The 25,261-nt window shown below is 45.7% G+C and overlaps 1 protein-coding gene across 2 annotated transcripts; it reads left to right on the forward strand.

The window, feature by feature from the left end:
* The first annotated feature begins 4,561 nt into the window (after positions 1–4,561).
* kansl1a (KAT8 regulatory NSL complex subunit 1a) lies at positions 4,562–25,108 on the forward strand. Of its 2 annotated transcripts, none has more exons than XM_062525642.1 (15): positions 4,562–4,976; positions 7,573–9,187; positions 15,545–15,686; positions 16,894–16,971; positions 17,198–17,283; positions 17,843–17,981; positions 18,251–18,413; positions 19,235–19,429; positions 20,273–20,446; positions 20,796–20,938; positions 21,125–21,243; positions 21,494–21,551; positions 21,913–22,025; positions 22,377–22,590; positions 23,362–25,108. In XM_062525642.1, exons 2-15 carry the CDS (start codon positions 7,671–7,673, stop codon positions 23,515–23,517), a joined length of 3,297 nt encoding a protein of 1,098 aa, XP_062381626.1. In that variant the 5' UTR covers positions 4,562–4,976; positions 7,573–7,670; the 3' UTR covers positions 23,518–25,108. The 2 variants fall into 2 exon arrangements, with proteins under 2 accessions (XP_062381626.1, XP_062381627.1); XM_062525643.1 differs by lacking the exon at positions 4,562–4,976 and adding an exon at positions 5,060–5,402.
* The last annotated feature ends 153 nt before the right edge of the window (positions 25,109–25,261 follow it).

Consider the following 25,261-nt stretch of genomic DNA (forward strand, 5'->3'; position numbering starts at 1 on the left):
TCGGAACGGTTTCTTTACACTGAGGATTTAACATATCATCCTCTATTTAGAATTTGTTTTTAAAAGAAACATAAAAGATTTTAATCTGGCAAATCTTAAACCAAGTGGGAGAAACCTGCTGCTGTGTGATTCCAGAGATTATTATGGAGCTGAGTGACTGACCATTCCTGAGCCCTGAACCTAAACCACATACATACTCATACAGTACATACTCCTGAGGAGTCAGACACACTGAGACACGCGGAGGGAGGGAGGGGTCAGACTGAACCTCGGCCGTCACATGGACAAGATGAGCCTGAGCTAACACCGGGGAACTGTTGGGAAATAATGGGAAAATGGGAAACACTGAACCCTTGGAGCTGGGACCATACTGGAAGAAAAGCCTGCGACACACACACACACACACAGACACACAGACACACACACACACACACACACACACACATACATACACACATTCACACAATCCATATCCCAGAGGATTCCCTCCATATGATCAGAAGCATATATAGACTTGATTCATCTCAGTCCCTGTTGCTGCAAATGTGGATTAAGCTAACCAAGTGAATGTCATGATACTATATTTTTTATTTGTGATAATTATTTAAGATTATTTATTTGAAGAGGAGAAAAAGTGAAGACACTGGATTATAGCATTGGCCAAGTGGGAGATTTTGTCTGGATTCACAACGATCCTGAAACCTGAATGGATTCTCTGTAGGTCGTGCTGGATCTCCTGGGAAGAAAACGGTTTGAACAATGCAAACTGTATCTGTACGTGCTTGAGGACTCCTGGTTGTGAAACAAAAAAAAAGATATTTTTGATTTTAAAACAAATACCACAGTATAAAAAAGGAGAAAAAAACAAACATTATACTGAATAAGGAAAAAATAACTGAACGCATTCCCTCACAAAACACTCCAGGACTTCAGTTAGGAGTGACAGGATTGATCTTCAATGTGCTTGTCTGCATTTATCCATAGTATTCACCAACTAATTTGGAAGCAAAAGACTTCTCTCCATCCAATGGTGGCTATTCCCACAGACATGCTCCCTGAACTGTGAGTGCTTTTGTCGTCTTATCTTTAAAAAGAAATAAATGATAAAAAAAAGAAAACAAAACAAGAGAAGGGAACAAAAGGAAAACCAATCAACCAATCAAGATCATTCATCTCCATCCTCACCTATAGCTTAGCCAATCAACTCGCATCTTCCCCTTTCCCTTCATTCCGGCCACACCCACATAAATGGTGCCTCTCTGTCTCCTTCTCTGGTTGTATTGTTATGATGTTGCAATGTATTATAATGATATATACACCACTGATCCTCTCTCGGACTGAAAGGCACTGCTTTATCGTCGGGCTTCCTCGCAGTGTAATTATGCAACTGATCCAGGATCATTTTGAAGCAGGAGAATAAACTCACTAGCCATACTGTTTGGAGTTTTGGGATCCTTCTCCTTGCTGTAGCTAAGGTACTCATAACATAAACAGTCGGATATTTTTTTTCCAGAGCTGTCTCTGTTTTTGTTGTGTGTGTGTGTTTTTTTTGTTTCTTTGTTTTAAGAGGGGAGGGGAAATTTTAGTTATTTATTTCTGGTCTCTGTTGATTTGTGTGTCATATATTTTATTTATTTATTTGGCTTCTCATGTCATCATTTGTGTATGTACTTTATGGAACATATTTATTTATTTAATGTTAGCACAAATGTTCTACAGGCAAAAAAAAATGTCACAACAGAAATTTGGACACTGGTTTGGAAGTGAATTCAAAGATGGACATCTCATGTCTTGCAATGTTCCATGCTTCCCCCAAAGTTCATCAGACAGCACTGTTCTTGTGCATAGTTGTGTAGACCGTGTGTGTGTTTGTGTGTGTGTGTGTGTGCGTGCGCGCGTGTGCCTGTGTGTGTGTGTGCATGTGAATCTTGCACGTGTGTTTTTTTGTATGCACATTTGAGAGGCACCACACGCAAATGAAGCAGATGTAGTGCACGTTATCTTGAAAGGAAAGCAGTTTCCGCCAGAAGTCTTCATACGTTGTCGATGGGGAAGACTGTCTTGTCCATTGCACTGCTCACCAGCACATATACCCGAAGCTGATGATGTTTGTCCCTTTGTGCCCCGCCACTAGTCACTTTCTACATTTGTTTGTCCATTTTTTTTATGTTCTTTAAAAGGTCCTTCCCATCACGTTTTCATTTGCCTCTCAGTCCACTATCACAGGTTTCTTACCTGGTGTTACATCACATATCTTTTGCCTTTCTAAGAAAAAGACATTGTGTCATGACTATGTCGTCATCCTCATCGCCTGTCATTCTTGTGAAGATTGTAAGCTGTACTACATCCTTGAGTCAACAAAGCAAGGTTTTCCTTTTTAATGTCAAAAGGGTGAGAACAAAGAACAAAAATGAAAAAGAGACATCTGTATCATAATTTAGGTATAACAGTGCACTATTACTATAATTATTGCCTGTGATTTAAAAAAAAAGGAATAATAATGATTGAAATTATGGTCATAATAAGAATACATGTTCTTATGATTATAATAAACTTTAAAATGTGTTCTGTGTGGTGTGTTTGGAATGACATATAGTGCCCCATTTTTATAGCCTAGAGACCACGACTCTTTGCAGAGAGTCTGGCCTAGATCCATTGGCAAACATTTATTTCCTGGTTTGTGGACGCTTGTCTGAAGTTTCAAATCATTGGAGTTCAATTACTAACATTTGGTAATGATGTATAGTAACCACGGGGGACAATGATAACAATATCATTGAACAAACATCTTAAAACTTCAATGTAATCGCTCTCGGGAACACCCTCTGTTCGCTGATTGGGCGGAGGTGCACTTGCCGGAGTAAACAAAAGTGGATCAGGGTATTCCAGACAGAGTACTGAGGGGAAAAGGAATTGAGCGGAAGTGTGTAGACAGGTGGAGTCAGGTTTTCAATTTTATGCTGTCTTAAAATAACCTGAATTATTAATTATAGGCTGAAAGAATCTAAAGCCGGATTCACATTGTACTGTACGTGCAAGTACCAATGCTGCGCTATGAAATCAGCATTTGATGCGCTGAGCAAAACGCAGTGCAAGCGACATTTTGCCGCTTTGCCACTCTTGTGCGTGGCACGGTTGAAGTTGAATATACAGTAACAGACATGCCCAGTCACTCTGACTCTGCCACAATAAGCCTTATTACTGGACAAAACCCAATCTGAGTCACGTTAACTCCTCACTATCCATCCAGTGTTTTTCCAGAATGAGGTTGAGAATTTTCTTGAGATGACGAACTGTAGGCCAACCATGATCATGGTCATGTTCAAGTACTACTTTATCAAAATATGCAATGCTGACCTCTTCAGAGAAAGTTAAGATGTTTGCTTTTGTGCAGAGGTCTTGTCGGTTTCAAGTCAGAGGTATAGCTTATGGCCTGAAGGACTGCGATAAAACATTCTAAAAATATCTGTGGCCCTCGGTTATGGGGGTTTTGGTCGAGACAAATCTTCAGGACAGAATCCAGTAGGCCTACAAAATGTTCTCAGGCAACACTGTGGCAAAATCCTTACCTCTGACTAAACTCCACCATTGATATCTGAACCAAATATGAAGACAAGCCCTCCACTATGCAATTTATCTGAAAAAAGGGAAAAAAAGCACATAGAAAACTGGCATTAGTTAAAATTGTGTGTATGAAACTTACATTGATTAATACTTGTTAGCTCATGGTTCTTAGCAGAAGCTTTTGTCTAAATTGACTTAATGTCATCAATAAACATTACATTAACTTAGTTAACAGGAACAGCTATTCTTCATTAATCCCTACACAAGCACAGTAAAAAGTAAATCCTTTTGAAACATACAAGTATAACTCATTTAGCCTGGAAAAGATTTCCCACATGAGCTCTCCACTGGCAGCCAAAAGCCAATGTCAAGCACCTGGAGTTCACTGCTTGTCACAACCTGGCAACTTCGCTGCAAAGCGGGTCAGAGGATACGAAAATAGAGCTCTTTCTGGTCATACACACCTGCAGGGGGGTCATGACAAAGAGTGTGCCTATGCAGAAAATTGTAGCTGGCTTGTATAGTAGATTTCGATTGTATTGCCGGTTCTATTAGAGCCAAGCCAGAGTAACACCACCGAAACCACTGCCATTTCAATGCCAATTCCTTCAAATTCTACAGACTGTTGAAATGGATTGACTCACAGCGATTTTGAAATGTCAACTGTAGGCCTAATTTCCAAGGAACCTGGTGATGCAACATACTCTCCCTACTCACAATACATTTCAGTAAAATGTCCTGTCATGGTTGTTCTTAAAGAGCAGATCTAGGAGGTGATAGAAAACAAGTAGGCTAATATTTATTTAGGCCACTCAGGATAATAGAAATATTTTGCTAGGCACTTGACCTTGCCTGGAAAAAAATGTGACAACAGTTCCACCTAGTGGCTGCAAGGGAGAGTCCTTGCCGCTGTACCCCAGCGGCCAACAAGAGAAATGTCTCCCGCCTACAAACTGCACTCCGCATTTGCGCTCGTCAGAGTCAAATCCGATGGAGAGGGACGAGCCGCCATCTTTTGTGCGTCTCTCCCTTTAGCGATTAAAAAAAATATTCTGAAACTGGTTGTTTGCATCTCCCAAGTCAAATAAATATTCGAATATCTGTAAATAATAGGTTTTTCTCCTAAATGCGTTGTATATTGGACTGGATGTAACTATTTTTCTCGCTTGCAGTCCATATTTCAAAGAAGTGGCAGCAAGGTGTAGTTTCGCCCATTTCGTGAATCCGGGGCGAAAACGAAAGGCTTCCTGAAAGCGAGGTACATGAGAACGGACCATATTTTGTCAAAGACGCTGGAAGTGGCTGTATGAAATGGCAAATATTATTTGTTTTTCTTGATATTTTTCGCAAGCCCTCTCAAACCGCACGGAATTACGGCTGAAATTCGGTCGGACAGTTCACTTCATCACGTGGTAGGTTCCTCCTTTTTCTTTGTTAGCTGGTTAGCTAAGCTACTGCTAGACCAGTTGGCGTGCTCTCTTATTTAACGTTAACGTTTCATACTAGCTCTGTTTGTAAAACATTGCTATTTGCGTTGAATGAATGCTACATTAATACTGATACATGCTTGATGCAACAATAGTATGATTGCTGTTTTGTTTAATGCACATTGTCAACATTGGTGCAGTGTATAAGATCTCTATCTTTTGCACGTCATGGTTTATAAACCATTAGCCAGCGTCGCTAAACTTACGTAGCCAACGATACGGCTACATTATGGGTTTTGCTAACGTAAACGTGCTTATGGTTATGCAACCTTGTTAATACTCACAATTTCACTTATTGTTCAGTTTGGTAGCTCTGCAGCATTTGTCAACACAACAGATAACGTCTGCATGGTAACGTTAACGTTAATTTTCTTAAACAAGCATAAATATTATGGTTATGTGGATTGAAAATAACCCATCTAACGTTAACGTCATATTAACGTAACATTCATTAGCAGCTATACTTGTTGGTAAATATTGTTGCATGCTTTGAATATAGCCAGTTTAATTCATTTGGTTGTTTATTGTTTGTCTTAGCAGTCAGCTCGAACTCCTGTTTGTAGCATTAATCTCGTAGTCAGAAACCGCCAAGTCTTGTGAACAAGTGTTGGTGAAATTACCATTTAGGTTAGTCAAATTTACATGGAAAGGGCTTGGCTCCTAGTTAAGATTAGCATAGTTGTAGTTAACCCACGCGTGTATGGACGTTTCCGCATTTCTTACATAACCTAAAAACGCTTCGTGAGTTCTTAACAGTTCCACTTGTTCTTATTGTCAGACAACGTTAACGTTAAATGCAGTGGTCTATCTCAAGCCAGATAGCCTACTTTGCTAACTTAAGGTTTTGGCAAACTGCCATGTACCTAGCTATCGGTAGTTTACGCAACATGAGACTAGGCGCGGCGCCACTTCACACTCACAACGTTAATTTCGAGAAGGGGAAAAGATATTTAGTGTAGCCTACATTGTCGCGGGTTCCTGTTACCCTACTGCAGACTCGCATTGTTCGTTTTTATAGCGTAGTAGTTAGCAGCTATACACTTTCTGCACAGAAAGCGTAGAGGTAAATAATGTTCAAATCCCACATCCGCATATCCGGCATGTCTTATTTTATCGTACGTCTCCAGCGGTCCTGTTTTGGCTATTTTGTTATTGGTAGGTGCTAGTTTGGACTGTGGGATGTATTGCATAATCTCCACGGGAAGTATGGCGTAGAAACGTTGCATGCCCTGTGGCGGTGAGATTTCACGCTATTTAGTTTATTTTTTCTCCAGAGAGGTGATGTTCTTTCTCTCTTCATGCTGTAGAGAAGCCCTCTGTCATTTTATGAAACAAAACGTTGTGTCTGGACCGGTAGTGTCGTACAATTTAACCATGATTGATCCTCGAGTTGCTCTGACATATTAACCTAGTTAGTTTCCACTACAGTCCTCCTAATCCCTGGTGATAAACACGCGCCTGTTTGGAGCTTGGACATTGTCTTACGTCAGGCCTACAGTATGCCCCTATTTTCGATTAGCATGCCTGGTCAGATGAGGACTATTTGCTTTAAAAAAAATATGATTTTATCTACACTCAAAGGTCAAATTATTCGTCTTCCTGTTTGACTGGTCTGTTTGGGGAGTAATGTTTTTAGACAATTAGCACACCATGACAGCCTATAAATCTCCTCAACTGGTATGTCTCAAGTGAATTGTACACAAATGGAAGCATGGAGTCATATATGTTGTGAAACGGTTTCTCAAAGATGTAGGACACTGCATAAACATTCCACATTTCACTCGAGTTAGTCACATAGTGCTGCAGTCTCTTGTCCTAAGGATTCATGCTTAATTCCTTAACCACAGATGGTTAGTTCTTGTGAAGTAGGAGGAGGAGGAGGAGCAGAGACAGACACCATTGGAGGGAAGGAGAAAGAGAGGCCTTGCTCTTGCTCTCTCACACAAGCTTGACCGTAACAGGATTTTCCCTCCCAAACAGCTGTAGTGGTCATTACTGTGTCCGGGGTCTAGTTTGTGTGGAGCCACCCCCCTCTCCTCTATTAGTCCGGTTAGCGGGTTCACATTGTTTCCACTGCGTTAACTATGAGGTCAAGCAAGAGGTGAAGGGTTGTGTCTATTTCTGGCTTTATTTTAGACCAAGTGCCTGGCCAGGCATGGATTAAGCTTTATGCCTACACAGTACACCACCAACCCCCTAACTCAAACTTTCCCCGGTCTGTTTTCTTTGTCCACTTTTAATATTTTGCCCTCCGTTGGTTTCATAGCCAGTTAGTTTGTCATTGTGGCTTCAGATGAAGCAGCACTACTGCAGTAGATGCTAATTAGGTGGAATTTGCTTAGCTGTTAAGATTGAGGTGGTAGAAGAACATTTATGATACTGTCCATTTTCATTACTGTTCATGTATGTAATATTGTTTTTGTCTCTCTGTCTGTTTCCCCATCCCCCTACTTTCCCCATGTCCTGTCTGTCTTCCTCCCATCTGACACTTCCTCTTCCTCTCCTCCCTCTCTCCCACCAGTTCTTTCCTCTGTTTCTCTCCCTCTCTCCCACCCTCGTCAGGCGGTGATTGGGCAGGGTGCAGCGACGAGGGGGGTGGCTCCATCCCCTGGCCACTGCATGGCTGCGATGGCGCCCGCTCTGACCGACGCCCCAGCCGAAGCCCACCGCATCCGCTTCAAGCTGGCCACGCCTTCGTCCGACCTGTCCCCGTCCGCCAGCGCCGAGAACAACAGCAACGCCACCAACATTCTGCTCTGCGCGCCCAACGGTAGCGGCGGCCCTTCCAAGCGACGCGTCGCCAACGGCACCGACCACCACCACCACCACCACCACCGTTACCACCACAGCGCCCAGGAGAAGACCCTGCTGCGCGGCGGCGACGCGCTCCCCGTCTCCAAGTCCCCGTCGCTGGGCAAGCTGCAGCCCCTGGTGGCCTCCTACCTGTGCTCCGATGTGACCACGGTCCCGTCGCACACGCAGGCCAAGGAGTCGCTCAAGTCGCACCTGCAGGGGGCGCTCATCCAGCAGACGGTGCTGAAGAGCCAGCAGCACCAGAGCCTGGGCCTGTTCGCCGCCACGGCCGGCGGAGACGCGCTGCTGCGCAAGAGGCAGGCGCTGGAGATCACCGGCGGCCAGCTGCAGGGTCTCCTCAGCGGGGGCGAGAGGACGCCCGCCACGGGCAACGGGCACGCCATGCCCGTCAACGGACTCGCCAAGAAGATGGCCGCCAACGGCGTCGGCGTGGTGAACGGCGGCGGGAAGACGCCCGCCGGCCAGAGCACTCAGTTGCCCAAGCCTGCGTCTGTCACGCGGAGCGGCGGAGGCCTGGCGAGAGCGTCGTCGGGCAGGGGGCAGCAGCTGAACGCCCAGCCCGTCTCTCTCGGGGAAGGCGGCGTGGACGACCCCCCTCAGCCCACCCAACCGTCGCCCTCTCACTCCCCCGTATCCCACGACAACGGCTCTTCGCCCTCGCCTCCTCCCTCCTCCACCTGCCAGAGTGCCTCTTCCCAGCGGCTGGAGGTGGAACCAGAGGGGCCTCCCTCCAGCTCCGACTTCACACTGACCACCTCTACCACCACCACCACCACAGACCACAGACATGAACCTTCTTCCTCCTCCTCCTCCTCCTCCTCCTCCTCCCTCCTGCGTCCTCCCTCTCCCTCCACGGCGGGCCTGCAGGTGCAGGAGCGCACGCAGCAGACGCAACGGCGGCAGGCCGACATCGAGGGCCGCCTGCGACGCCTGCGCAAGCGGCTGCAGGTGGTCCAGGCCAAGCAGGTGGAACGGCACGTGCAGCAGCAGCTGACGGGCCTCGTGGACAAAACGGGCGTGCACCGCGCCGGCAGCGGTGGTCACCACGCACCCACGGACCCCTGGGGCCGCATAGTGGACCCTTCCTCGTCCTCCTCCTCGGCCACTGCGTCCGCCTCCTCCTCCTCGGGCGTGGCGAACTTCCTCAGGAGCGGCGCGGTGCCGGCGGATCTGGAGCGTCTGCACGCCAGCAGCAGCAGCTTCCTGCACTCGACCGAGACCGCGTTTGACTCGGACGCCACCGAGAGCAGCTCGGGCGGGGAGTCGGACGTGGAGCAGGACGAAATCGCCCGCGCGGACCCGGACAAGCGCCATGTCAAGCTGTAAGTACAGTGGACGTCGTAGGAGGTGTTGGAATACTGAGAGAAATGTGTTAAAATGTGACAAAATGCTCACACTAACACAGGCAGGCCATAACAAAATCAAGTTTCTTTTATTATAATTATTTGTATAAATTACAAATTGATATCTGCAAGCGAAACAGTGCGCAGGAGTCTTTTAGTTTCAGTTTAGTAATGATTAATCTTGCCAATGGTACACCTAGAATGAAAAAAGGAAATAAAGGAAAGCTGGAGATTTTTCACGTCTTTTAATGTTGGGAAGTCCCAGAGATGTCTTCACTGCCACATCAGTAAAGTAAGATCTGAATGTCAGTGTGTCTTGACTGATGGGGGCACAGCCACTCCACTGCCTCCTTTCTCTCCCTTGCTCTCAAGCACACGAGAGCAGTGACCCAAACAGGCAAACAAATACATCAGAGCAGCATGTCGCGCTCCAGTAGCCCCAGTGAACCTCACTCCCACACAGGCCATGTGTGTGTTAGCGCCGCAGTCCGGGAATCAGCCAGTGATGGTGAAATCAATCCCTTCACCTCAATAATAACTCTCTCTCTACTCTGACCGAATTTAGAAATAGCCTCTCTTGGCTTGCGATGAGGCTAACGACATGTGTTGATAAGTGGGCAGGACCGAAAAGAGTCCAACCTGTTCCAACACAACTGACACTGCTCCACCCTGTTTGCTCACAGTGCAGTAAAGCCAGCTTGCGTGGCGCTGTTGAACGGGCTGAACTGCCTGCTGTTCTTCAGACCGAGTCCCATTCGTCATTTTGTCGTCAACTCCCTCTGTCAGCCTCAACAAAGCCTTGTCAGCCAGGCCGTGTCGGCCTCCCGCCTTGAATAGGCAGGGTTAGCGAGATAACCCATCTCGCCTGTTAGCACCACACACCTGACTGCTAGTGGAAACAGGTTTAGCTGGGGCCAAGGCATGCCTGTGGTGAGCTGATCCACCCACTGCATGAAGTGATAAAGCACGGTTGCATCAGCCAGTTGCTTCACCACCAGTTAGCACAGGCAAACACTCTCTCTGGTGTCTTGGGATTAGAGTGGATTATCGGTCCAAATTGTTATTTTAAACATCAGTATTGACCCAGAATTTCACAATTTGTGCATCCTTACGTCAAAAGAGAGTGTGTGTGTGTGTGTGTATGTATGTATATGGCAGATGTTATTTTATTTTCAAGCCAGTGTGTGGTTCCTGGGAATTGAACCCGTGACCTCAGTGTTGTTACTGTGTGTGTGTGTGTGTGTGTGTGTGTGTGTGTGTGTGTGTCTGTGTGTCTGTGTCTGCGTATGTCTACCTCAGACGCTGTCTGCACTCAAGAGAGTACACCCATATTCTCCACCATCCACCCAGTTTATTTCCACCCTCAAATTCCCTCAGTGTTGTCATAATTGGGCACTGCTTTGCGCTTGAGGTCATCACTGTTTTGCTTCCTCTGCCGCTGCCCCTCCCCGGCGCAGTGCTGTCTGAATCATGACCAGGGTTACACTTCCTGTTTATGTTCAGATAGAGAGAGAGAGAGAGAGCGAGGGAGAGAGAGAGAGAGAGGCTGCATTATTAAAGCCGCAGAAGAGTGGCTCAGACTGGTGGTGTAAAGGCCTCTTCTGCTTTATTCACGGGAGGGATATATGAAACGGATTCCGTTATTTTAATATTGGGGTGACTGGGGGAGGTCTTCTTTTGCTGACCCTCTAGTTTAATGTGTACAGCAGCAATTGTGTAAAGTGCAGACATTCAAGGGATGAAGTGTGTATGTGTGTTATGCCATATGGAGTGTTGTGAGCGAGGCCATGCCAGCTTGGAAAAGAATGTGTTCATATGGCATCCTGTGGCTGTTGGGACATTTTGTTATTCCACAATTATCATTTTATTTGAATGTACATTTTAATATGTAAAGTGTGTTTGTTTGTGAAGGATAGACAAGATCGTACCACCTGCGTGACTGAGTATGTGAAAGACAGCCTGTGTATGAGTGAGAGAGGCAGCCTGTGTGTATCTGAGAGAGCGAGAGGGGGAGGCCCTGGGTGTTGCAGAGAAGAAAATCTATGCCGATAGTATGTGGTTGCTCTATTGTGTCCAGGGGTGCCTCTCAACACCTCTCCTCGATGCTCGATCCTTGAGGGGCGTTCCCACTGATCTATAACTAACACTGGATAGACTATCCCGTTGTTGCCGCCCCATCATTCTTTATCTAGATCAGTGAGGACGAAGATCGAGGAAGGAGGGAAGGGAGGGTGTATAAAAGACCAAATGAGAGGCACCCTATGTGGGTGCACTATTGTGTCCAGGACCGCTAAGGCTGAGGTTGCGCCTCCATGCCCAGCAGAGACCCAGCAGTAGCCACCACAGAGGCCCTCAGGTTGATGATTAGCAACCCACCCAACCTGCCATGGCCAGGGCCCCCTACCCACCGCCTGGGTCCGCCCCCTGGACCCCTGACCTAAATATGCAGGCATCCATGAAAGGGATGGAGGGGGGGGGGGGGGTATGCAAACATGTGAGTGAAACACACAGGAAGTCATGAGCTCTGTCGGGGTGTAGAGAGCTGGTGATGAGCCTGAGATTTGGCCTTAGAGTGCTAGCTAGCATCATAGCTGAGATCAATGTGTTGATGTGGAGTGTGATATGTGGGCGGGCGGATTGGAATGTAAAATGGAGTGTGATCTCGTGAAGTGATTTTTTATTTTTTTTGCAGACGATCTGCTGTGTTGTGAGCATGTGCGTATGTGCGGTTTAAACCCGAGGTGTGGCACAGGACTTGCCTGTGTTGTGAGCATGTGCAAATGTGTGGTTTAAACCCGAGGTGTGGCACAGGACTTGCCTGTGTTGTGAGCATGTGCAAATGTGCGGTTTAAACCCGAGGTGTGGCACAGGACTTGCCTGTGTCCTATTTCACAGCTCGCTTGTCCTTCGCACCCAAGGTGAGGCCGACAAGGCATAATGACATCACTCACCTCATGAAAAAGGAAACGCAACTTCAGTCACTTGAACTTTGACTGCCGTTGCCATGACACCGCGACAGGTCAGAAGCGGTTTCTTGTCTGAGGACTTTGACTCCGGTTTATGTCTGACCCCTTTATAGATGCCGCCATGAGCGAGCAGCCCCCGCCCCTTTTGCGCTCTCTCTCTCTCTCTCTCTCTCTCTCTCTCTCTCTCCCTCTCTCCCTCTCTCTCTCACACACACACACACGCAGAGGATCAGTGTAGAAGTATTTGTAGAATAGCAGGAACACGGATGTGTTAAATACCCCTCTGCAGGCTTTGGATGTGTTTTTTATATGTGTTTATGTACTGTCTGTGTGTGTGTGTGTGTGTGTGCGCGTGCGTGAGTGAGTGAGTTAGTGTGTGTGTACTGCTTTTAAATTCCCCTGTGTTAGACTGCCTGGCCTGACCATCTGGTGCAACTATATAACAGCATGATTCATCAAGGCTGGCTGCTTGTCTTAGCAAGTTAGAGGCAGTCAGGGAAAATGCCGTAAATAGAATGCAGAGGCTATTCAAATAAACAGCACCCTGTGTGATGCTAACATTTCATATGTGTAAAGGTTTCGCCATGTAGCTTCCACCGCACAGGTTTTGTCAGAGGGACGGTACAGAGAGCACCTGGAAAGTCAAAACGAGTGTGTGTGTGTGTGTGTGTGTCGGGAGTCATTTATTGTCAGGCTCTCCTTTCAGCTCTTGATAATTACAGAAAGGGGTTGGAAAGGAAAAGCTGTCCATTGAAAGAGTACCGCTCCTCATGAATACAAGTCCTTGTCCCTGCAACACACACACACACACACACACACACACACACACACACACACACATACACATGCACACACTGACTCAATCACTCAAGATGAGTCATGTTTATTTCAGGGGATGTTTATAAAGCAAACAGGTACTGCTCAGAGCCTAGTTATACACGCGTGCAGTCACCTCATCTTTCCCAGACTGGTCGAAAGAGAGAGAGAAAGAGAGACACAGAGAGAGATAGAGAGATACAGACACACCGAGAGAGAGAGAGAGAGGGGAGAAGATCATGTGGTGCTCATAATGAAGTCATCTCTAATAGTGTCTCAGCTGCTCCGTCTCACCATGACCGTGCATTCTAATGAGCTGTGAGGAAGGAGGAAAAGGATCAAGTGTCCGTTTACTTTCCTCTCTCGAGCTTTGTTTTCTTTCTTTTCCCTTTTCTTACCTTGGTGGTTTTTGTTTCTTTTTTTTTTTTTTTAGTATTTTTAGCTCGGCTCACCTTGCTCGGCTTCATCCTGTTTGTACCACATCTGGTGCACTAGTGATGCTCCAGCAGCGGCGAACTGCTCGTGGCCTGCTTTGCGTAGTCGTGTCACTTGTTTTTCACCATCGCTTCTGTCTTTACTGTGTTTACTTTTTTTTTTTTTTTCGCTCCCCGACTTCATTTCTTCCTTTTTGTATCGAGTGAGTCATCTCCTCCAAAATCTCTGGCAATACTCGAACCTCACTCAACCACAAACTGACTCTCTCTCTTGCTCTCTCTGTCTCTCTCTCTCTCTCTTGCTCACACACCCGCTCATTCTCACACACACACTTCCTCTCTATCTCTCATTTTCACACACACTTCCTCTCTCTGTCTGTCTCTCTCTCTCTCACACACACACACACACACACACACACACACACACACACTGGCATGCACACAGTTGTAAGGCGTCTTCTGCTCAGCCCTTTTTCCTGCTTCGTGTCCGTGTTGGGTCCCTGTTGGATCCCTGTTCCCTCTGTCCTTCCTCTGGTTTAAATATTTATTCTGCTCCACTCTCCCCTTCCCCATGTTCTTCTAAATCTGCCTCTGAGAACAATTCTGTGTGCAGCCCGTGGATGGGGCTCGGTGGCCATTTTGGGCTCATTTGGCTAAGTGGCACAAAGAGGAATGGGGGGCGCGGGGGGTTGTAAATGGACTCGGGAATGCTGTTGGCACTGATTTGCCAATGGCTGATATGCAAAGACTGCAAAATAATGACCTTGAGTCTGGGAGTCCCTCTTCAGTTTATGTCAGAGTTGTGTCATGTCTGAGGTGTGTGTGTGTGTGTGTGTGCAGTGGGATGGTAATGAGAGTGCGTAGGTTCGGTCTCTGAGGGAGTATGCCCTTTAAGAAAGTGCTGAGTGTGTGAGTTGCGCACTGCTAGGGGTGTGAGTGGGGGTGTGTATGTGCGCTGGCCTTTTTTGTGTGCGATGGATGGAGGGGGTCAGCGACTAAACCTACACACACACACACACACACACCGCTAAGTGGATAGAGGCAGACTGCTCTATATGTATTGGTGGAATATTCCAAATTAGTCTTTACATACAGTTACTGTAATTACTCATACCCTAAACACATTTAGATTTACAGAGCATTCTATTTTGCCCAGTCGGTTTCTTCTGCCTGGAAATGACATTAGCATGAGACAAAATATGATCCGTTGTGCCAAGATATTTAATAAATAAAAAAAGGATTACTGCATATCTGTTTTCTTTGTCAAATAGGAACTAATTTTTAATCAAAAAATTGGCGCAGGATATGAATGGGCCTGACTGTGTGTAGTGTGCCTGGGTGCTCTATCTAGTATGGATATTCACTACATAAGACAAGGTGCAATGGAAAGCTGGCTCGTTTCGCTTGGTAGCTGAGTGCTTAACCAGTTTGTGGAATGCATATCCTTGAGGCTTCCTGGCTTTGGCATTCCTAAGCGGCGCTGCATCAGCCGTAGATACAGCCGCCGTCGTTGTTGTTGGCCATTGTTCAAACCCATTGTTCGATGCTCCGATTATGGCCATTAAGACTCCGCAGCTGCCTGTTGTCTGTGTGGCTGAAAGATGGAGAGGCTAGACATCAGCGATGGGTATTAGCTGGCCTCTGAAATGGAAGGGGAGATGGTGAAGAAGTGTTTTATATCTGATGTGCTGAAAGGAGGAGACATGGTAGGCATCATAATGGATTGTAATGTTTTTGTCCTTGAGGATATTGCGAGCGATTGTAAACTGGCACCCCCTGCAGCGTAGAACAGGTATTACAGCACTACTACGAGTGGCAAAGAGGAGTACATACAAATGACTAGACTAATCTCAGATTTCTTTTGAATTGATTTCAAATCTAAAGATTGGCATCCGATGACAGAACAGACAAATAGATGAAGCAGGTCTCAGACGAGGTCCTCTATGGGCCAGACAACAAGCAGTGAACAAATAAACGAATGAAAAGATGAACAGATGCTGTCTGACGACGTCAGCTGTCTGTACGCTGATGATGCTAATGATCCCATCATCTTTCTCTCCTTCCCTTTTTCTCTTTCTCTCTCTACCTCCCTCTCTTTCTGTCTCTTTTTTCTCATTCAGATGGAGGAGGGCAGAGGGCCGTTATGCGGTGGAGCGGTCGGCCATCATCAGTCACTGGAACTGGCTGCAGGCCCACGTCTCAGACCTGGAGTACCGCATTCGCCAGCAGGCAGAGATTTACAAGCAGATCCGCGCCAGCAAGGTGTGTGTGTGTGTGTGTGTGTGTGTGTGTGTGTGTGTGTGTGTGTGTGTGTGTGTGTGTGTGTGTGTGTGTGTGTGTGTGTGTGTGTGTGTGTGTGTGTGTGTGTGTGTGTGTGTGTGTGTGTGTGTGTGTGTGTGTGTGTGTGTGTGTGTGTGTGTGTGTGTGTGTGTGTGTGTGTGTGTGTGTGTGTGTGTGTTCTGCCAAAATACTGCCAAGTAGAAATGGACTTGATTTTACACAGGCCTAGTGTAGAAATATGGTAGTTTGATGGGGTATTCTTTAGCTTAGCATTATTCGTTAGTTGAATATATACATCTAAAATGTTAACACGTTTGCTTCAAACTGTGTTTATTTCTTTTGTGATGTTTTATCCACTTGATGCTGTGAATTTTACATAACTTCTAGTTTAATCTAAAAAAATTACATCACCTTCAGTGTCCCAAAGTTTCACTTCCCTTGACTTTTAAGCAGACACACTTTAAGGTGCTGTGTCCACCAATCGCATTTTTTACGCTGAGAGCCTAAAAACGCTTTCCTTGGCGCTTCGAGAAGTGTTTATTGTTGCTAAGTAACCAAAACCAGAGACGGTTTATAACGAGAATTGATATTGACGAGCCCGGTGCTGTTCGAAAAGTTGAACAAATTTCAACTTCGAGCGCTCTAAGCACTGCGGTAAAAAACGTCAGCGCCGAGAGCTTTTTTTCCGCCGAGGGCGCTCAGCGCTGTGAACGCTGAACTACATACTGCTGACTTTATATTGAAAATTGTCGCCGTCGGTGCAAAAAACGCGATTGGTGGACACAGGGTCTAAATCTGAGTGAAATCACACTTTTGGACTGTGTTTGTTATGGTTTAAGCGGTGTTAGCTTATTTTGAGTTCAAAGGTAAACATCACAAAAGCAAACTGACTGTAAATTCCAGCCTGTCTTCTTGATTGAAGGTCAGCGTTTTATTTTGTATTTTTAACCTTGTTTTTAAGAACATCCTGCCATCTAAGGTCAATGTGTCTGTGACCTTAGAGTCAAGCACCCAACTCTTGATATAAAAACAAGAAGAGAGAGAGTGTGTGCGTATGTGTGCGTGCACATGTCAGTGTGTTTGCGTGTTGGATTACGGGGGAAGTTGGAGAAATGAGTATCGGTTTGCGGTTGTGAAACAATCCTCAGTGTGGTTGACTTTTCCCCGACTTTCCCCTCGTGTCCTGCAGGGTGCTGTGGAGTTGGGTGAGCCTGCTCCCTGTGAGCTGTCCACTGACATGCTGCCCTCACCGTGTGCCGCCCCTGAGGTAAAGAACTCGGACGAGCGAGAACAAGAATTGAGTCAGACTGGCTATGTTCAAGCTCTCAGTTTCACTACCTCAACAACCACACACAAAAAAAAAAATCTCATGAGATTCCAGAGAAGTTGATGTGTAACCAAAGCTTTCCAGTGAACTGAATTGTTAGCTTAGGCTAAAGTGCATAGTTCGTTCACTGTAACATTGTATTCTCCTACGTGTGTTCTGCCTTCAGGATGGAGACTCTGAGAGGACTATGAACCCAGCAGCAGAGCCCAATCACTCTAGAACGTTCAACTCCATCAACGGCATCCCAAACAGGTACCCCAAAAGAATAAGTTGAAGAGGATAGAGGAGACCGCACACTCTTGTCCTGATGCCAAAAAGTATTAAATGACGACGTTTCGGCTCGGAAGCCTTTGTCAAGTGTTGGTCCCAAAAGAATAAAACAACTGCCAAGAGCTCTCTGCTGCCCCCTACAGGCTTAAGGGCAGCATAGATACAAATTGCAGTCTGGTAGGAATGGCCTTGTTTGATTTTGCATGAAACTCTGTCATGTAAAATCTTAACTTGACACATTTATCTGGAGGAGAAATAAAGAGTTCATATTTACAACCTGTCGGCATGTTTACAACCTGTCCTCTCTTCCTGGAATGGAAAGAGGGTGTGTAAGGGTGTAGAGATGCATCTGAATATATGTGTCTACATTTAATGACTTTACACACATTTTAAAATAGCAGTGAACATGTACAGCTCTTTGCACTTCTGGCTATTGGATTGCAAGGATAGACTGCAGTGGGTGGGGAAACTATGCTGAGAGTTGGCTGTGTTTGTGGTGCTGTACGTTGTTGTTTACCTTTTCTGATGTGGTTTGTTGCAGCGCTGAGGACGCCTCTGACAGGAAGCCCCTGGGCGTGACCCCTGACCCCACTTGTGTGGCAGCCCGCACACGCCCATTGCTCAGCTGTCGGAGACGTCGACTCGTCCACCCCAACGTTCTCCCCAACCTCACTGGAAAGGTGTGTGTGATTGTTTTATTGTTTTATGGGTTCTTTCAACAGATTTAATAAGGGGAAGAAAACAATGTTGGTTGGCAAGGCATTAATCATCTCTGCTTTCAAAACTTCTCTATGATATATGATCACACACACCCCAGACCTAACTGTATTCATCACTTGGATAAATCATGCCTCTCAAATAAATAGAAGATAAATGTAGGAAATATTTATTTCTCTTTCTTTTTTTCTTCTCTCTCTCTCTCTCTCTCTCACGCGCTCTCACGCGCTAGGTTCCCAAGGCCTGTGTTGCTGGTTGCGGGGTGAACAACTCCTGTGTCATGTGTGGAGGCAGCAGGCCCCCCCAGCCTCTCCCACCCCCACTGGAGCTGTCTCTGCCAGAGCGTCTGGCCCACCTCGACTCTGGCATCCATCCTATCCTCTCTCTGCCGTCAGGTATGCCAAATACACACACGCACAGACACAGACACACTCACTCACACACACACACTCACAGTCTCCACTGTCAGGTATGCCAAACAAATACAAACACACAGTCTCCTCTGTAAGTTATGCCAAATACACATACACACAGCCCTCACTGTCCGGCATGCCAAAAGCACACATGTACACACACACACACACACACACACACACACACACACACACACACACACACACACCCTCTAGTACACAGTGCACCACACAGACACTGGCTTGTTACTACCTGGTATGCCAAGAAAACACACAGTTACACAGACAAACTTGCGTTACATTCAGGTATTTATTGCTACTTTTTGGTATCTTGAAAACAAACACACCCACACACACACACACCCCTACACTTTGCCTGTTATCAGGTATGCCAAAGCTCCATCCGCATAGACACACATGAGACACAAGTATACCTAGTGATCTCTCTTTTAGATGCCTTTTTCTTTTAGGAATCTCTACTTCACATCACTGTTGTGTAGCTGGATTTCTACAGTTTCTTGGTGTTTTGAGCCCCCAACTTTGTCTTCAAGGCAGTGCTGCCTGGAGGGCACTAGGGTTAGACATGGGTTAAAGTTAGGCTTAGGATTAGGTGCCTTTTATATTAAGTCGACGGTGGCAGCGCTGCCTGGAAGACGCTTTGGGGGCTCAAAACACCATCGAGCATTGCTACAAAATAAACTTTGTACCTATCTTTGTCATGACTTTACACCTCTCTCTCTCTCTCTTTCTCTCTCTCTCTCTCCCTCTCTCTCTCCCTCTCTCTCCCTCTCTCTCTCCCCCAGACACAAAGCTGAGCATTCATCTGCAGAGTCTGATGAAGGCTCAGGGGCAGGGTGGCCATGCCCAGAGGCTGAAGGGCCTGAAGAAGCACTCGCTCAAGCACAAGATCGCTCTCAGCCGCATACGCCTCCCCCAGCCCTCTGCCGCCTCTTCCAAACACAAGCACAAGCTGGGCAACTCACACATGGCCGCAGTCCGTGAGTACACACACACACACACACACACACACACACACACACACACACACACACACACACACACACACACACACACACACACACACACACAGACAGACAGACAGACAGACAAGCGCATGCAAATACACACACTCACAGATGTGCACGGACACACACAGACCCATCATAATGAAGCATCTCTATGAACTCCCAGCATTTGTTAGCTTGGCTTAAGTGGGCAGTGATCCTTGACTGCATCCCAGTGTATATAATTGGAGACAGATGGGCTTAAAATCCTTGATAAATACCTGTGCAGGCCTACCTCCTGGTGGTGGAATTAGCTGGTAATTTCCTCTGTGGCTATTGCATTTAATATTACTTCTGGTTCAGTGCACCCAAGTGTTTATTATTATCTGGCAAATTCATTGTCCGTACTACATGCACTGGACCGTGTCTCAGTACCCATGGGGACTCAGGTTCAATTTTGTTGTGCGGTCATGTCCTGATCCCACTCACTTCCTGTCTCCATTGTCCATCAGTATAAAAGCTAAATATATAAACAATTATTGGCTCCTTTCCACAGAAAAAAATAGCAATTTGTTTTGGTTTTCATCTGACCAATACAGAATCAGAATCAATTCATGGATTTCATCAGGTCCCTTTCCAAAGGTGTATACAATCAAGCACCTTGATTATCAATGCAGACTGCATGGTGCTTGATTAATACACCTGTGCAAAGGGACCTGATGAAACCCATGAATACCCCTCATTTTACCCTCATATCCTCTGCTGCTGAGAAGTAAAGGGTTGACCTTTCTTCCCCCTGCCGCCTCTCATATGCGTGTGTCTCCCATCTCTCTCCAGGGCTGGCCCACCATCGCAAGAGTCGTCTGGAGCGCTCCCACCACCGCTCCCTGGCCGACAGGAGCGGCAGAGTGTCCAAGTCGGAGACACACACCCCCTACAGATCGGGGAGGCCCCACGAGCGCAGCCACAGCCGCAAGAGACCGCGAGAGCTGTCAGGAGACCCGACTGATGGTGAGTGAGGAGGAGGAGGAGGGTTGGCAGAGCAGGAGGTTAGGGCTGATTTCATAATATCTTATGGTATCTGCCCACGACAATAAGGAGATTAGGAAGTGCTATTTACGGATGAAAAAGAAAGAGGAAGTTGATTATTAGTAGGACTTCCTCTGTAGTATAGCGGAAATGACTCATCAAAACTTATGTGAAAAATATGTGGTGATCAAAGCTGTGAACAATATTCAACTGATTCAAACATTTCCTTTATGTGATCAACAGTTACATAATAATCAAGTGTTTCATTTTGCTTTTCTCCTTTCTTCTCTCTTTCCTTCTCTCTTTCCTTCTCTTTCTATCCCTCTCTCAGATCCACGGCAGCTGGTGGACACTGGCAGCCCGTCTGTATCCTTCTCCAGCTTCCATCCATCCACTCCCAGCCCCCTCAGCCGACAGCTGTCCCTCCCCAACGAGGCCTACACGCCGTTTGGCCCCGGCAGCCAGTCTGGAGCGGTACGGATGCCAACACTCAATCACTTTACTTTTCAATTATTTATTAGTTTATTTTATTTATATTTATTTTTTATTTACATTTATTTATTATTTTCGTTATCTGTATTGGCATGTGTGGCGTTTCTGACGCTGTTTGAGTGTAACCCCTGTTGACGTTGCTTGTGTTTGTGTTTTGGTGTTGAGCAGCCCATCCGTCGCAGGAGAGGAGAGAGCTCCTTTGACATCAACAACATCGTCATCCCCATGTCTGTGGCCGCCACCACTCGAGTGGAGAAGCTGCAGTACAAAGAGATCCTCACGCCAAGGTACCTCGTGCGTGCGTGCGTGCACGCGTGTCAGATGTGTAATTCCTAAACATGTTGATTTCCATAAAATTCAAATTCAGTCACATTGACATGACATGAGTGCTTGTGTTGTCAAAACATGTACCCAAATTCAGTACATAAATATAAAAGATAAACAAACGTTTATACGAGTCCATACGTGTTACTGTGTGTCGTGTCTGTTGAGCTTTAGTCCCGGCTGCTAACGTGTGCGGTCATGTTGGGGTTTCAGGTGGAGGAAGGTGAACGTGTTGGACGAGCCAGTCGCAGAGGATGAGGAGGATGCAGAGGTGAGAGACTGTCACAACCCACTGTGGGTGCCTCTCAACATCCCTCCTCGATGCTCTAGGCTCGTTCCCTCTGATCTATAAACAAAACTATATGGACTACCCCATTGTTGCCGCCCCATCATTCTTTGTCTAGATCAGTGGGAACGAGGACCGAGGAAGGAAGGGAGGACAGATAAAAGACGAATGATAGGCACCCTGTGTGTGTGTGTGTGTGTGTGTGTGTAACCCTAATTTGTTTCCCATTCCACTCTTTATTCCACCCCATTCGCTGTACTTCTTTCTCTCCGTGTGTATAAATGACTAGTTGAGGAGCAGTGCGTGGCCGTGTGTTAATGACGTGTGTGTGTGGCGCTGTGTGCAGATCGAGGACCTGTCAGACGTGGTGTTCGCTCAGCTGCACCTCCCCCTGCAGGAGCAGGAACGCTCCCGCTACTCCTGGAGGGCCTTGGCACCAGCCAAGAGGAGAGGGAGCAGGTACACACACACACACACACACACACACACACGTGTACACACCCACGTGTACACACACACACACACACACACACAGAGAGAGTACTAACTCATCTATGTATCATCTGCAAGTGCAAATATTTGTATGCCCAGTCCAATGGTAAGCCACCAGTAGGAACTACAAAATGGCGGCGATGTAACCAATTCCGGCTTCATTTCTTCATGTGCTGTGTCTGTGCATGATGCTCTGCTGTCTATTTTTTTACAGTCATTGTACACGCATTTGGTCGTCCTTTGCCTTATTTCTGTGCGTTTGTGATTAAAATCATCTTTGTAATGGGTTTCTAATTCTGTCTCTTCCTGTCTCAACAGATTATTTAAATCTCTGGATGGGCGCACCACGCCGTTGCTGGGGGGAACCAACCCCTCCACCCCCCAGCCGTCGTCCCCGGACATGGCACAGTTCCACGTGCTGCAGGACTACGGGCCGCTGGCGTCGCCAATGAGCCCCCCGAGCCCCGACACGCCCTCCTCGCGTGACTCCCACACGCGTTGCTCCACGCCCGACTTCACCTATGAGGAGAGGGTACGAGCCCCTGCCGTGCTTTAAACTGTCACGCATACAAGCATACACGCACACGTGTACACACACACACACACACACTCACTCACTCACAAGAAGGCTTTATATAGGCAGAGAGATGGAGAGATTCACAGACACACAAAGCATTGAACCATTCCTTCATTGTTAATTCTGTTCATACAAATACAGTGTATTTTGAGAACCAGAGGATGTTCCTATGACCAAAACCAAACTGTTTTCAACGCCATCTACTGACTGACTGTAGTACTGCTCCTAACCCCACCCAGCTGATAATTTGATCCATCGAGTGTGTATTATTAGATCAGCCAAGTCCACCATTTGTATAGCGTTGCCAGGATTATTAGAAGCAAAACTATATATTCATCTCTTGAAGGATGTACAGGTATTACAAAGTGGCAAAATACCTCTGAAGGGTCATTACCTCATGTATGAAGGAACTAAGCCATATCCCTATCACTACATGTTAACAATTAAACATATCCGTACCGAATTTGTGTAATCATTAAAAGAGATCAGTTAAGTGTCAATTTAAATAGTACACAACATTTAGATTTCAAATTAATTAGCCTATTAATTATTTTTTTTTACATGAAAGATGTATACATATATAAAATATATAAAAAATTAGCCATTTTAAATAGGGTCAACTGATTTGAAAAAGCTCAGTGCAGTCAGAATGTCTCCCTTGTCTGTTTGTCTGTGGCCCAAGATTTTGATTGACAGGTGATAATGGCCGTTTCTTTCCTATTCCAGACGGTACATCCCTGGGACCCTCGCACATTCCCTCTCTCTGAGGAGCCTGCCATATTGGACGAGCCAAGTGGACCAGACGATACATCCAGGAACACCTCAGGCATCCAATCAGGCCACACGAGGGCAGAGTCAGAAAGTGAGCCTGTCTCACCATGACAACAGCATTGTTGATACCGCTTGCTGACAGACTGATCACACTCTCCAGCATTAAGAGAAAAGAGAAAAAAAAAATGCTTCATCTCACAAAGAATTATGAAAGGACTTCTGCTGTTTGATATTCAAACACCAGCCAAATATCTTCACAGTTTTTAGTGAATAATATGGAACATCAGTCAAACCTGTCTTTTGCCATTGACAAAAAAAGAAAAAAAGGTAAACGAGAAAAAAAAAACTACAAATAAAACAAAACAAAAATGTTCAGTGTGAGAGGTTCCCATAAATGTTATGTTCATTGGCTTAACAATGTTCTTTGGGGCGTAGTGTGCTACTCTATTCTGTCAGGTGTACACTTCTGTAGAGCACTATGTAGCAGACTTCTAAAGGGGGCTTGGTCAAGAGGGGAGGGGTTTCTCTGCTGGTTTTCTGTGTTGCTGTGTAGAGGAGTGACAAAAAACAAAACAAGGGTATGGATTTTCCCGTCCATCCCAATCCCTCATTCCTTAAAAGTACATATATGTTTGTAATTTTCCTTTTTTTTTTTTTTTGTTTAAAGTCTTGATTTCTCATAATTTGTTTGCTTTCCTGAGATGGACGTAGGTGTGTAACAGAACAGCAAATGTTCCCTTTGAATCATCTACTAATATTTGTTATCAACCAATCAGTTAATTTCCATTGCAACTATGGACGCATGCATAATCATCTAGGAAGTATAGGCCAAAACAGGCCATCTGACTGGCTAGCACCAGATGCTATAAAACAGTGGATGGCTAACTAAACATTGCTAAAGATAATTAAAAGGGTTTGATTTATTTCAATCATACATCCTAAATAAAGTCTTTAAAATCAGCATTTAAGTAAAGATTTAGCTAAGCAATTTAAAAGTGTAGCATGTATAGAACATGGGCATATTTTGGAGTACTCTGGAATTTGAAAGGGGTTCGCTTTTGGTTTGACTACTTATTCAGGGAATTGCAGGGGACCCATGATTGTCCGCCAGAGCTAATTGGCATTGCTTCATCAAGACCAAAAACATTGAGCACTTGCTATCCAACTTAAAGCTTGTTTAGGCAAGGGTATGCACGCCTGAATGTGCGCAGCTTACCTGGCATTTAGTATACAACCGACTGTTCTGCCACTCTGTTAGAAAGACCTAGTTTCATGAACCCTTGTACCCACCATCCCATCCCACCAACTTCAACGCAACAAGATCATGATGTGCATGCATGCACATTTTTTTACAGTCTAGCTATTACAGTTATCAGAGGTGTTTTGAGTTGGTGAGCCATTCAAATTCATTCTACCAATAAATAAACAAATATGCAGAGTTAACCTCAAGATCCCCCATTCTTTAATAGTTTAGATTATGTTTCTTATCCAGTCTTATCCATTTGATCAACAGGCAAGGTCAGGTTCTCTATCCATCAACTGTTTTGTTTTTGTCACTTCAGGGTGTCTACTCCTTAAGCACTGTTTCCTCTTTAGTAATTGATTGCTATGCAAGTCCACTATATTGTTGTCTGATCCTAATCCTGTGTGTGTGTTTTTTTATGTTTTATTCCAGTCATTGAGTCACTGTTTTTCTTTTACGTCATTTATCAGTTTTTGTAGTTTTGTTTTTCTTTTTCTGACAGGTTTCATTTTACAAGTTCAAATCTTACAGCAGTTAACCTCATTTGCAAAGAAAAAAAAAGTTTGTAAATAGTACCATTAAAACCTTTATGTCATACTTGGCAAACAAACC

Source organism: Sardina pilchardus, chromosome 22 (genome assembly GCF_963854185.1).
Source record: "Sardina pilchardus chromosome 22, fSarPil1.1, whole genome shotgun sequence".
NCBI lineage: Eukaryota > Metazoa > Chordata > Actinopteri > Clupeiformes > Clupeidae > Sardina > Sardina pilchardus.

Coding starts and splice junctions, on each gene's coding strand:
- kansl1a (XM_062525642.1), top strand. CDS start 7,671: ATGGCTGCGATGGCGCCCGCTCTGACCGACGCCCCAGCCGAAGCCCAC. Junction 17,284..17,842: donor ATCAACGGCATCCCAAACAG/GTACCCCAAAAG, acceptor GGTTTGTTGCAG/CGCTGAGGACGCCTCTGACA. Junction 20,939..21,124: donor CCGGCAGCCAGTCTGGAGCG/GTACGGATGCCA, acceptor GGTGTTGAGCAG/CCCATCCGTCGCAGGAGAGG.